Source organism: Hyperolius riggenbachi, chromosome 1 (assembly GCF_040937935.1).
Source record: "Hyperolius riggenbachi isolate aHypRig1 chromosome 1, aHypRig1.pri, whole genome shotgun sequence".
Taxonomy (NCBI): domain Eukaryota; kingdom Metazoa; phylum Chordata; class Amphibia; order Anura; family Hyperoliidae; genus Hyperolius; species Hyperolius riggenbachi.
In genome coordinates this window covers 489,282,639-489,297,384 of record NC_090646.1, presented here as the reverse complement: position 1 = coordinate 489,297,384, position 14,746 = coordinate 489,282,639, and the positions used below count along the sequence as shown (strand labels likewise).

The window sequence follows — 14,746 nt, the reverse complement described above, 5'->3', positions numbered from 1 at the left end:
ATATGCAGCAAATTATATGGATGGGCACATAACAATGTATAGCATAAGAAACAGTTCACTGATGTTCTCATCATCACTCACTCATCAACACGGATATTGTTCACTGAGGAATTTTACAGCTTTAGAACATTTCTCACTATTGGTCAGGCTGTTTTGACTGGAAATAGTAATAATAAATATAGATCCCTATATCACTGATCATTATTTTCCTAAAAACTTCATGTGTTGTGAAGTATTAGTCTTGGCACATTTCTAGGGTTTGTAATAACACAGTATAAGATATATTCCCTTCTAATGAGTTCGTTAATAATTCTAAGTGATTAAAAACAGCATGAGCAGAGTGAGCTAGATGTGACAGCAGTGAATTCCACATACCTGTTAATGCTCTCATTTTGTTTTTGTTTAACCACTTAAGGACCAGGGGATTTTGCTGTGATCTGTGTTGCGTGGGCTCTCCAGCCCACAGCACAGATCACTTTGCAGCCAGGGTGACCAGACATCCCCCCTTTTTTCCCCACTAGGGGGATGTGCTGCTGGGGGGGGGGGGGGGTCTGATCGCCGCCGGCTATCTGCGTTTTGCGGGGAGGGCTCATAAAAGTCCCCCTCCGCAGCGATTTCTGCTATGGGCGGCGCTGTACGGAGACCCAGCCTATCAGATTCCGGCGATCCCGGGCCAATCAGAGGCCGGGGATCGCCGATCTCCTTTACGGCAGCGTTGTATGATGTAGACAGCGGGGATTTCTTCCCCGCGTATTTACATTTTGCCTGCGAGCCGCGATCGGAGGCTCACAGGCTGTTCACGGAGACACCTCCGTGAACTGATATGGAAATCCATGTAATACCACTTACGACCTGCTGACGCCTATCGACGTTAGGAGGTCGTTAAGTGGTTAAAAACAAGCACAGTACAGGATTTATCACTTATCTTTTCACCCTTGGATAGGACACTTTATTAAATTGAACTCACACCAAATATGGAATTATTTCCTACCAAATATGGAAAAATCAGTTTAATCCTTCCACTGTATATATGTTCACAATGGAATCATTAACTGTATCTAGTATAACTAAACAAATCTGTCTGTATCAACGTCATGTATGTGGGAAGGGAAGGCTATGGTTGAGGAACACAGGAAGTATGCCTCCAGTGGCGTAACTACAATATATGATGCCACAGAGAAACTTTGATGGGCTCCTCTGTCACAATTTCGCGAACGCCATTGCGACAAGCGCATGAAAATGCGCACAAAATATGTTCTGGAGTACCCCTTTAAATCCATTAGCCTGTGTTGAGAAGACAGTGTTCCTTGCAAAAACCAGACCTCTGCCACACAGAAAAAAAGGTTATCTATCAGGGGGGCAATAAAGCTTCTCCAGGAAGTTTCTCCATCCTAGTTTTAAAGATAAGGAGAGGAACAGATCCCCTCATAAAATCATTAGGTCCACATTCCTGCTCTAGCCTGATAAGAGGTAGAGAGAATGACTTTTAATTCCCCTTGATATGAAAGAATAAGTCATTCAGACATTTTACTAAATTAATAGATGCCAAACATGTCAAAATTATCAGATATGAGCTTAAAGAGAACCCGAGGTGGGGATCTAAGAGTTAAATCTATACACAGAGGCTTCGTCTGGCTATAGTTCCCAGCCTCTGTTGCTAGTTGAATCTTCCCTAAATCCCCCCTGCGCTCTGCACTAGCCCATAAATTACAGCCGCGCTGGCGACACTGAGCGTGTCGCAACAGGCTCTGTTTAACATTCTAGTGCCACTCACGCCACTCCCCCGCCTCCTGCAGAGCGCCGATCCCCGCCCACGTCCCTTCCCTCGCCACTGATTGGAGGGAAGGGACGCGGGCTGGGACCGGCACTCTGCAGGAGGCAGGGGGAGCGGCGTGAGTGGCACTAGAAAGTTAAACAGAGCCCGACAGCCTGGCTGTAATTTATGGGCTAGTGCAGAACGGAGGGGGGATTTAGGGAAGATTCAACTAGCAACAGAGGCTGGGCACTATAGCCAGACCCAGCCTCTGTGTATAGATTTAATTCTAAGACCCCCACCTTGGGTTCTCTTTAAATCTGAACGGCAGGTATCTGGTCCACAAAGCATTGATTTGGCACCTTCTATTCCTTGAGATATTAAATCCCTCGGCAGAGAAGGTGCCGGCCCAAGCAAGTTTGATATCGATTGGTTCAGAACATGATGACGGAATGTAAAATGCTGGTTTTTATATGATCTGTCTGAGATCCGCTGAGTTATGGCATAATTGGAGAAAATGCCAATTTGGTCCCTCAGACAATTGGGGCCGGACTTCAGATTGCTAAGGGTGGGAGAACATCTCTAGTTGCCATCCACACCCTCTGGCAGAGAAAGGGTTAAAAACTGACAGGACACTCAGGCAGGGGTGGGGGAACTCCAGCCATCCTTATAACATCACGGATTTGGCTGGATTATAAAAAGACTTCTACCCATTCCACAGAACTTTCCTTAACTGGACTTTATGGGCCATATTCTATTCAAGGTGATAAGTAGCTTGCAGATGCGAGCTACTTATCACCTTGCCGTCGTGCGAGGTTTACCAGCAAATCCTATTGCCAGTTTCACTTGTGCGATGGCCGATTGTTAGGGAGTATTACGCAGGCGAAAGCCTGAGCGATGCTCAATTTTACTGGGTGAAGGGGAGTGAGGTTTACACTGTGGTGCTGTCCATCAGCACCATGGCCTCGCTCCCCACACATGCGCACTGACCCGCCGAACATCGCCGCCATCTTCCGCCGCAGCATCTGGCTGTCTCCTTTAATAAGGAGACCCCCAGAGCTCCCCGTCGGGTCGCCGCACATCTTAGAAACCCCCCACGTAGCTGCACCGGGCACCCCTGTTAACATACATACCGCTGCTGATCACCCAACGTCTCTCGCCGCAAATTCCGTTGCATAATTACAGTGTATCTAACACTGTAATTACTCTCTGCATAGGAGCCCGGGCAAAGCATCTTTGAATCTGCAGCCAAGGCTCCCCATTGGTCCGCTGTCTGAACCAATAAAATGGCTCAGACAGCAGATCAATGGGGAGCCCCGGCTGCAGATTCAAAGATGTTTTGCCCAGGCTCCTATGCGGACAGTAATTACAGTATTAGATACACTGTAATCAAGCGACGGAATTTGCGGCGAGAGGCGTTTGGTGATCAGCGGCGGTATGTATGTTAACAGTGCCCGGCGCAGCTACGTGGGGGGTTTCTAAGGTGTGCGGCGACCCGACGGGGAGCTCTGGGGGTCTCCTTATTAAAGGAGACCCCCAGATGCTGCAGCGACGACGTGCGTTAGCTGGTTTAGATCTGCTCTTTGCAGGTCTAAGCTAGCGCTCATGTCTGTCGGGATGCTTCCCGGAGGCATGCAAACGGTAACTGGATACCGTGTAAAGAACTCGCTGGGTGATTACATCGCCCAAGCAAGTTCTTTTCCGCCTGGGGGATCATAACTCAATTGGGATTAGGCGATGCCCGCATCACCTAAATTAAGAACTCGCGAGTTCAGTAATAGGATATGGCCCGATATCTTCTGCTGGACTTATCGCAAAGGACACGGTAACTTGACAAATTGCTCAGACTATCAATAGCTATTTTAGTATTTAATCATTATTATTTCTGTATCGATTTGTTTCATTTGCTATATGTAGTTCTGCATTATTTCTTTAAATAAACGATTAAAAATCGTTCGTCTAAGTGCTGTTCTTAAAATCTCCGTAAAAGGATTCATATCTCCGTAGAGACGTTACCATAACTGGTTTGATATAAATATTTTTAGTTTTGCTATCTCTAGAAAGGTTGTCAAATTAACCCTTTTTCCTACATGATTTAGCTAGAGTTAGACTTAGTGCATTCGCACGCTTTATTGCGGATTGGTGGCAGCGACCTGGTCTCTATATTAAATCCCAGATTGTATCGATTGTACATACAATCGAAATTGGACTGTGTGTGGACTCACCAATCATTCTTAAAGGTTATTTTGCCTGCATTGTTGACTGTTTTCAGGATTCCCTCAGGGTCTGAGGCTTTATGGTAATCTGCAGCAAAAGGAACAGCTATTGGTGGGTGACTGCACATACGTCACACCCTCCATGTTCACACTCTTCGCTTGGCTCCCTTTATGGCCACCTCACAAGGGTCATAAAAGTGTAGCCACAAAAACACTTGATCTGAAGGATGTATTAGAGGAAGGGAAGGTTAGTAGTTGGAGCCCCACACAGCTCTGGGTTCCCTTGCGGTAGCCGGAGCTGCTCACCTCTAGTTATGCCCCCTCCTCTAGTCTAAGGATGAGCTACAATTTTCATCAAAGTCATTTTTGTATCAAAATATTATGGATTTTTGTAAGGTTAGATACACACTGTTGCAAGCATGAGAACTTTCTTTACATGTGTTCTCTCACATCCATCGACTTCAATGCATTTGTAGAAAATGTGATATCACAGGCCCATATTTTCTCACAAATACTCTCATCTCTGTAAAAATGTCTTTCTGCCTATTTCTTTTTGTGAGGAATCTAATCTGTGCAAAAATGTGAATTGTGAAAATAATAGCAAAAAAATGACCGTATTCGTACATCTCATTCAGCAAGTTAATAAAAACAGTCAGTTGTAGAGGAAAAATTCAAAGCTTTTTTTATTTTATTTTTTTTCTAGAAATCTGATTTTTTTTCAATACAAGGGAGTGGTGGATTTTTTGGGATGAATTTTTATGAAAATTGAATGTTGTAGGGTAAATTGGTAATTTCTTAATGTATAGACCCAAACAATTAATTCAGTTTTCAATCATTTTTTTTCATAATTAGGTAAAAATTGAATACACGTGTGTGTACATTGGTCAGATTTTTCAAATGGTAGTATCAATCAGAAAAATTATTGTAATCCTTGAATTGAAAAGAAATTGAAAAAAATGTATGATGTGTCGCCACCTTAAAGAGAACCTCCGACCAAGAATAGAACTTTATCCCAATGAGTAGCTGTTACCCCCTTTTACATGAGAAATCTATTCCTTTTCACAAACACACCATCAGGGGGCGCTGTATGGCTGATATTGTGGTGAAACTCCTCCCACAAAGAAATTCTGAGTACGTACTCTTGGCAGTTTCCTGTCTTTGAACCCTGTTGCATTGTGGAAAATAGTGTTTACAGCTGTTTCCAACTGCCAAAACAGCAAGCAGCAGCTACATCACTTGCCAGCAGTAAAAATGTCACCATGTGATAAATCTCAGCATATAAATCAGGGATTTAAAATATTTTACAATGGGCAAACACTGACTAAATCATTTATACATAATTATTGTAAAAATTAAGCACTTTTTTATTACATTATTTTCACTGGAGTTCCTTGTTATAAATCACCTTTTGCTCCGGCACCAGCAAACTCATCAGCAAGAGTTGCAAACACGACTCATCACAGCAAGCAGGAGATAGACTTTCTCAGTCGTCTTCAAAGTTTGATGGAGTTTATTAAGTACACAACTATACAGATATAGTTTATCATATCCTAGCCAAGCAAATCCTCATGTTGCGTTACATGTTGCGTTACAGCAGCGTGATTATCTTCCTGCTGAAGATAATCAGGTCCTCTTAGACTGGCTTAGACCCCTCGTGGTGTCATAATACCCACCTACTCGATTAATATTTAATGACCACTTTTCACTTACTTACAGGAATGTCATATTTTGTAAACATGGCCTATGTTGATTGTTCTCGTAGTCCATTTGTCTGGGACAGTGTAGGCCTGTGGCCTTCCTTCAGGAACATGTTCTCAGTATCTGCTTGTTATCCATCTGCTTCAAGCAGACACTGAGATGCTTCTGCCTACATCACAAGAAACTCTATTTTAAAGGTATATTCTGCGAACAAGCCTTTTACCTAAACTCAGTCCAAATAACTGAGGCCTACTTAAATTATAACAATCCCCCCTAAAATGGCTTGATCCGCAGATCCCAGCTTCTAAACCCAGCTTCTAAACCCAACAGTACCTGGTTTCTTTTCTTTATGTTTCACTTTTCGATGTTCGTGCTCACACAACTTCTCTGCTCTAGGCGGTTATCCCTGGGAGAGAGGGCAAGACCTCTTGGTCTTCCTGTAACCAGGCTCTCTGGGGAGGCCCTACTTCTAAGTCCCTCTATACCACACTCTCAGCATTTGCGTCACTTGCGTATCACTCACAAACTTGCATGATCACAGAAAAGTGAAACTCGTTTGTCTGTTACACAATGGAGCAGTGCCAGGTGCCTTCTAAAGAGCGCCTTTATACCATCAGCTCCACCCCAGGTACTACTAAACCTATACCCATAACCCTGTATATCTCTTAATTTGGAAATATTGGTTCATGAGATTGTTTATGAGGCACCAATCTCTTGACCAGGTTAATTTGTTTTGCGTAATTTGACTCACAACCTCACCTGGAAAATGATGCCCAAAGTTGTCATCCCCATCCAGACGACCAGTGGGTGTAGGAAGAACTTTTGAACTGCAGAGGCCCAGTCCGAGTGTCCCTGGAACATCGCCGGAAACCTTTTCCACCAGGTCAGACTGGAACTCACCTGCTTATTTTTGAGTTCTACCTCGTTAAGATCACCTGGATCATGGTAAAATCTTACCTCTAACTTAGTGTTTTGTTTGTTTAACCGTTGTAACAAAGTGTGGTCGTCTTGGGTCCCCTTTGTCCCATGTCGTGTTATCTTTCAGGATGGGAACTTCCCGTGAAACTTTGAACTTTAGAGTTCTCTTAACAATTTGAGGAATAACATCATCAAACTTGGATGACTCGATCCATATGGGATCTCCACTCACACAATATGTTCCCCTTGAAAGATTCACCTTCTTGTAACAATTATGAAAATGTACCTTGAATGTGTCCTTAGACATTATGTTAAAAAAAACAAACCTTTCCTTCAGCCACCGGAACTATCGGTTTGGCTTCAGGGCGGATCTTTTGAATGGTAGCCTCGCATTCTGTGTTATTGAGCCAGCAGGCTTCTTTACTAAATTTGACTTGCCCCGGCAAACACAGGTACCTCTGTGAGAATTTCCCGCATGAGGACAACTCTACTTGTTTCACCTCCCCGTCTAGCGACCAAAAAAGGTTGACCTCTCAGGTCATGGTGTAAGACATGTGTTGAGGTGGGAACTAAGGAAGTGGTGGTGCCTAAAGAATTGTTGCACCCTTTCCATTTGTTCACCCAAACATCTCGAAGCTTCCATGCAAAAGATCATTCTCCAGAAAAATCGATAAACCTCTCCTTGTCCAATCTCAGTTGTACAGGATCTTTTAGCATCTCCCTGACAAAATATGTCCCCAACTGTCCTGATTGGACCTCTTCCCCCCTTATGTCCTGAGGCACAATGTGTACCTGAGGTCGGGAAGACTGTACTCTCTGCAATCTTTCAATTAAGAGTACCTCTTCACTTACCCAACTCTCATGAGGATAAGCTGTTGCATATGGACTGTGTAATATCGTCCCCTGTTGTGACCCGTGTGGTGTGAATGGGGCTCCCTGTGTTGGCTTTCCCTTCCCCGGGATCGCTCTCCCCACCCTCTTTGTCACCTGGAAATGTGGCTTGGTCTCGATTTTTACTTCTTGTTTCGAGAACCACGAACCCTCGGCTTTCCAGCCTTTACGTGTGTATAGTTGTTTCAGAGACACCCTCTGTTGGTAACCCCAGAGTGTGATGTTGTCCCCTGCGTCTCTCCGGTAGGAGAATTGACGCCTCCTGCTCGTTCCTCTCCAATCTGGAACCATCTCACTCTTGATGACCAAGACAAGGTACCCCCGGATCACACACTCCACCTTTTGCATGTACCCATTGTACTGCAATGTACCTTTTAACAAAACTTTGGATCGGGCCTTCGATTCTGGGAGTGTGACATTCAAGAGCAGGTTTACACTGCTGTTCAATTCAGACTTCCAGCACACCTGACCCTTCAGACCTTTCACCAACATTGTGCCATGAAATTTGTTTCCACCTGGCACTCTCTTTTCCTCCATCCCTGCTTGGTCTATCTGTGCCAATCAGAGGGAGGTGTGAAAGGATCAGTACCTTTGTCACCCAACATTAACATGCTTGGGCCTTGTGTTCTCATTAACCCCTTATTGTTCATGAGAATGTCCTCGCTTTGTTCTCCTAGGAAGAAATGGCAGCCTAGGATCACCATCAGCACGGTACTCTTCATTATAAAAGCACCTCCTTGGGAAAGAAAAACATTAGCAATTTGCATTATGCTTTGCTCAGCCAGTTTTTTTAGTCTCTTTCCGATCTCAGGAATCTCGTTTTTTAGTCTCTTTCCAATCTCAGGAATCTCGTTTTTTAGTCTCTTTCCAATCTCAGGAATCTCGCTGTTCTCCAAACTCGGATTGGCATCTGGAACCTTTCGCTTATCCGACTGACATCTCCATCTTTGCTGCCAGCACTGCAGCTGTCTCGATTCCATATTGCCAAACTCCTGAAATCGAAATACAAACAAATCAATTCTTATTAATGATTTGGGTTTCGCCCTGCGGCTTGTACTCTGTACACTTTAAATTGATCAATATATACCGTAATTGATCTCGTTACTTTATGGTTCTCATGAACTCTGTTTACTCTTTTTGGTAGACTGGAGTTAAACTTCTCTCCCCTACCTAAGTACTATCCTAAGTACTTACCTGTTTAAAATATGCTCCCGCGGACTTCACCGTTGGAAGCTCTCACCTCATTGCAAGCTCTCACCCCCCCCCCCTTCTGTACATACGCGGCCGTCGTATGCACAGATTACGGATGCCACACACCTGTTGCTGCTTTGCAGGTGTGCCTGCAATGCTCTTACTTATTTTCGCATTGACTTACCTAGAACTTCATCGATCACAGCCCTCACTGCACGACGTCCTGTTTAGTGTACCCTCTGACCAATGTTTGCCGTGCTACTACCCCCAGACTACAAAAAAAAATGGCTGCCTCCCTGTAGGAAGGAGCACTTTGCACTTAAACTACACAGGGTGCAGGGCTAAGCATTCCAGCGTCATATGCCTGTATGCAGATCCCTGAATGCCCACTTGGTAGGTAGTCATATGGCAAACCTGTACTGATTCACTGTCACTCTGTAAATGGCAATTCCTTCATCTTTATAATTGCCCCTTGAACTGCTTCCAGTTCTGTTCTGTGCTAAACTGAATCAGAGCTGGAGAAAAGAAGAGAAAGAAAAAAATATATATATTTGACCAATCGGTGGGCGAGGAAAAACACGCCAACAGCTCAGCAATGACTCCTTTGTCAATCTCTGGTCCTGTCCCTGACACAAAAACCCCCGCAAAAAAGCAGTCGCAGCGAGTACACCTGGATTGGTCAACTCCTTTCTTACTCTCTGTTCCTCTCTCCCTCTCCAACTATGCACTGTCCCCCTATCTCTATTGGGAACACATGCTGCACCGCACTTTAAGGTGCCTCACTTAAAGGAATAATCCCATAAGCAACCCCGTCCAGATAACCCCCCCTGATCCGCTCTTGCAAATCACTCCCTGGGAAATATCTGACTTCTACGTGTCTCCATGCCCCTGGCTGGTAAACACTTCCTATCCGTGACCATGCAACTTGCTTGGCTCACGTATGCAGACACTCCCTGTGCCCAGACTTCTTCTGAGGAAATCATCTGGAAGCCGAGAAACTCAGTAGAATCTCTCTTCTGTCCCCACTCTGGACCCCCCTCCCACCAGCTGCTTCCGTGCACGGCGCCGTGTGCACAGCTGTGACGTGGGATCCCCCCCAGCACATCCTCCCCCTGCCATTGGGGCATGCCTATCAGTGGGCGCTTCCCGCCCCCCCTCCTAATACATCATGAAGGTGGGCATGGCTTGCTCAAACCTCCGACTCCATTTTGAGTCCTGGCATGCCAGCAAAGATGGCTGCTATGTAATCCCCCATAGCAACCTCTTAATCCTATGCACCTTTAGGAAAAAAACTGTTAGAACATACAATGTATATGCACACTAAACATTTCAGCATATATATCTCTCGGATACCTGAAAAAACAGACAAATAGCACAACAGTTTGTGAAATTTCCTATCTCCTCCTCAGAAAAACGCAAATCATCTTGGGCATGTAGACGGAGGGAAAAAACCCTCTGAACCACAGGCTCTACCCTGCAGAACATCACACAAACACCCCTGTAACTAACATGCTGACAGAGAAGAAAACATGCCTCAACCAGCTAACAAGTGCTATAACCCCTACAAACCGCTAAAGACACACAGCTTGAAACTTGAACTGCGCCTCTCTCTCGCTTTTCTCTCACCGTAAACTGCAGCCCCCCTGCACTACACACACATCTGAACTGAAATCCAGCTGGCATCACTCCCCGCTCTCCTAACACCCTACGCAGACAGCAGGGCCGGGCCGAGGCAGAGGCTGGGCAAGCTGCAGCCTATGAGCGCAGCCACTTGAGGGCGCAATTCCCTTCTTGATACTTACTGTTTTGTGCCCAGTGCCACCCGTCTGCTGGCTGCTGCTGGTTTGGCGCACCGGTATGCTAAAATGTTGGAACATCGGCACTGACTGACTGAGCTTATCTCCCTGGTGTCAGCCGCCTATGTAGCGCGCCCCCACTGCTCCTGTGCTCCATAATAGCCGCTGTCATCACAGAGATGACAGGCACGGCTGGGGCATCAAGTAACCAGGCAACAGCAGGAAGCCAGCTTCTGCTCTGATGGAAGTGGTGTCGGCTTCCTGCAGAGTTGCCTGAAGACTTTCTCTACGAGTGAGCTGTGCCTGGACTGGACGGGGGAGGGACAGTGCCTGATAGCACTGTTAACGCCAAGACCTCGGATGACTGAAGAGGTCAGGAGGGGGACACGGCTGTCTTCACATGCATGCCTGAATGAAGCAGGTATGGAGGAGTAATTGGGAGTAGAGGGGGAGAGAGAGAGAGAGAATGTGAGTACTGTATGTGTACTCTGTGTGTTTGTGTGTACTGTATATGTGTGTACTGGTTGTACTGTGTGTGTGTGTGTGTGTGTGTGTGTGTGTGTGTGTGTGTGTGTGTGTGTGTGTGTGTACTATGTGTGTGTGTGTGTGTACTATGTGTGTGTGTGTACTGGTTGTACTTTGTACTTTGTGTTTGTATTGTGTGTGTGTGCACTGTGTGTGTGTACTGCTTGTACTCTGTGTGTGTGTACTTTTTGTACTCGGTGTGTGTGTGTGTGTGACCTGTGTGTACTGTGTGTATGTGTACTGTGTTTGGGTGTGTGTACTGCTTGTACTCTGTGTGTGTACTGTGTGTGTATACTGTGTGTGGACTGTTTGTACTCTGTGTGTGTACTGTGTGCGTATACTGTGTGTGTGTGTACTGTTTGTACTCTGTGTGTGTGACCTGTGTGTGTACTGTGTGTATGTGTACCGTGTGTTTGTTTGTGTGTGTGTGTACTCTGTGTGTGTGTTTATGTGTGTGTGTGTACTGAATGCGGCGCACGGGGGGGGCGCACTTTGGAGTCTCAGCCTCTGGTGCTGGGGAACCTTGTCCCGGCCCTGGCAGACAGTAGCAGACACCTTCTCTGAGAGACAAAACGAGAGAGAGAAGAGAAAAAAAACACAAAACCAAAAAACCTAGCAGATAACACAGTTAACATCTGTCCAGCGAGGAAAAAAAAAAAACAACATGCGTGTGAACAGACAAACAAAAAAAAATCACTTGTATGCAGCCTCAACTGAACCTGCTACTAACAGAACACGAGGAGAAGAAAGAAAGAAAAAAAACAAACCACAGAAGAAAATCACGCTAGTACTGCACATTAAAGCACATAAACTCTGTTAACATAGACACCAAACACTGCTTTAAAATCAAATAAACAAAACTTTGAAACTTGCCTACGGACTTCTTATCCTGCTAGTACGATTCAGCTGTAGCAAATTTTCCACGGATCTCTCTCTGGACTCCCCTCAAAGCTGCTGAGTCTCTGTGCTTCACTTCGCTTCACTTCACTTTGCTTTTCTCAGCGGATCATCCTCTGCGGCATTTGCTGGGCCGTGCATGGGACAGCTTCTGATCCTGTTTTAGGCATGCAACTGCGTGTACGCCGCAGTTGAAATTCAAAGTCCAAGAGATCCGCCGCTGATTACCTCGAACTGCAGCCCGTGTGCTGGCTCATGCAGCCTCGCACACACCACTTATCCTCTCGATAAGCCTGTCCGCGTTTGTCTTCTCTGCTTGTTACGCTGTGGAATTTCTCGATAGACTGAATACTATCTACGGCCCGGCCCTTTCCTGTCTTGTCTTGTCTGTTAGACAGCACTGGGGTCACGGCACCACTGTTATAAATCACCTTTTGCTCTGGCACCAGCAAACTCATCAGCAAGAGTTGCAAACACGATTCATCACAGCAAGCAGGAGATAGACTTTCTCAGTCGTCTTCAAAGTTTGATGGAGTTTATTAAATACACAGCTATACAGATATAGTTCATCATATCCTAGCCAAGCAAATCCTCATGTTGCGTTACATGTTGCGTTACAGCAGCGTGATTATCTTCCTGCTGAAGATAATCAGGTCCTCTTATGTCTATTCTAAGTTACATCTTCTAGACTACCTATGTACAGCATACATTATATCAGCTTACATAAAGAGAGGAAATTATTAGGTGTTCTAGTCAGCAGATAGAGAGCATGAAAGTAGGAATCAGAGTGCGCTCCGTCAGCCCATCCGGCCCTTTAATACCGACTAGGAAAGAGTTAAATGTGACCTCATCTTAGCCATCCCCCAGACACGACTATTGGCTTAGACCCCTCGTGGTGTCATAATACCTACCTACTCGATTAATATTTAATGACCACTTTTCACTTACTTACAGGAATGTCATATTTTGTAAACATGGCCTATGTTGATTGTTCTCGTAGTCCATTTGTCTGGGACAGTGTAGGCCTGTGGCCTTCCTTCAGGAACATGTTCTCAGTATCTGCTTGTTATCCATCTGCTTCAAGCAGACACTGAGATGCTTCTGCCTACATCACAAGAAACTCTATTTTAAAGGTATATTCTGCGAACAAGCCTTTTACCTAAACTCAGTCCAAATAACTGAGGCCTACTTAAATTATAACATTCCTCTTTAAGTCTATCCATGCACATGTCAATTTTTTGATCCAATTACTCTGGTTGAGTCTGCTGGCGAGCTTTTACTCTCATAATGGTCCATAAATCAACTCATGGCCAATCTTCATTAAAGGAACTGACCTGAGAGGGATATGGAGGCTGCCATATTGATTCCCTTTTAAACAATACCAGTTGCCTGGCATCCTACTGATCTTGCATGCATCAGTAGTGTCTGAATCACACCTCAAACAAGCATGCGGCAAATGCAAGCAAACTTAAGTCAAACATCTGATCTGCATGCTTGTTCAGGGTCTATGGCTAAATGTATTAAAGGCAGAGGATCAACAGGACAGTCAGGCAATGTGCATTGCTTAAAATGAAATAAATAAGATGATAATCAATATATATGAATACATTTCTGTTCTTTTTAAATGCTGACAAAGTTGTATCTCTCAGATTAATATATAGTTGGAATGGCTCCTTTCAGTGGGAATGGCAAACACACTCAATCTTTCATAGTTTGCTCCACCACACCCACTGTTTAGCACTTGTATGTTTAAAAGGACAATCATTTTCAATTGAGGTACCATGGCACAGTCTTGCAGTGCAAAACTTGATACAACTTTCCGGCCTGAAACAATAACTGCTCATTAGGTCAAGCCAGATGATAAAATTTGTCAGTCTCATTTATGAAGGTCTTTTTCTGACACGCTTTATTGCTATTCATGAAGATTGATTTCATGGATAAGAGTTTTATGAAAACGTCATTTTTGGATTTTTGTGGCAATAAATGTGTATCAAGTTCTGTACTGCAAGACTGTGCCATGGTACCTTCATTGAAAATGATTGTCCTTTTACACATACACAAGTTGTATATCTTGCAGCAACGGCTGGATTTACACTTCTGTAATGCCAATCATTTCTTGTATTTCTGTGCAGCTGGGGTGACGTGTGTGCTTCCAACAGAACTCTTTGTCCAATCATATAGGCCAGCTGCCTATGCACTATCTGGAGGCATGCTTTGGGTCGGACTCTTTGTAATAGGCCTGGCATTCCCTTTCATTGAGGTATGAGCTAAAATGTAGTAAGTGGAACTGCAGCCAACATTTGTTTCACATTTTAGATTGAGTGGGGAAAGGTTACGATCTTGGTTTTATTACTATGTCAGCATGGGAAAGATATCTCCTAATATCCTGTCACTCCAATTACAACTACAAGATGAACATAATAAGAAAACTCTTCACGGGGGATTCTGAAATCTATAAAACCGTTCAACAGCTTACTACAAAAATTATATTTTTATTGTTGTCTGCATCCCTTTTGTAAAAAGGTTCCCTTATTTTTTGTAGCACTTCCGTAAAAGTGAGAGAAACCCTCTTAGCCGAGATGAAAGCGATATAAAACCTGATAAATTATAACTCTATCCAAAAACATGTTGGCATTGAATGAATTTATAAGTGACTCCATGTTAGCCCTAATTCAGGCACAGATCTATTTATATGCATTACTGCAACAGAACATTACTTTAATTGTGTATAGTGCAAAGGTTTTGTGGAAAAAATGGAAGCTTTTACAAAATACAATGGAAAATACCTGTTGCACCAATTCACATCATAGATCTTCATGTTCACCTCCGCAATCTCCAAAGGCCTGTTCACCACCCCCTTC

At 44.4% G+C, this 14,746-nt stretch overlaps 1 protein-coding gene across 1 annotated transcript in view; it reads left to right on the top strand.

Annotated features, from left to right (window-relative positions):
• LOC137522543 (solute carrier family 2, facilitated glucose transporter member 11-like) overlaps positions 1 to 14,746 on the top strand; it is a 51,635-nt gene that overhangs the window by 35,207 nt on the left and 1,682 nt on the right. The window contains exon 11 of the mRNA XM_068242627.1: positions 14,018 to 14,145. Coding sequence (XP_068098728.1) covers positions 14,018 to 14,145 — 128 coding nt within the window. The remainder of the gene's footprint in view (positions 1 to 14,017; positions 14,146 to 14,746) is intronic.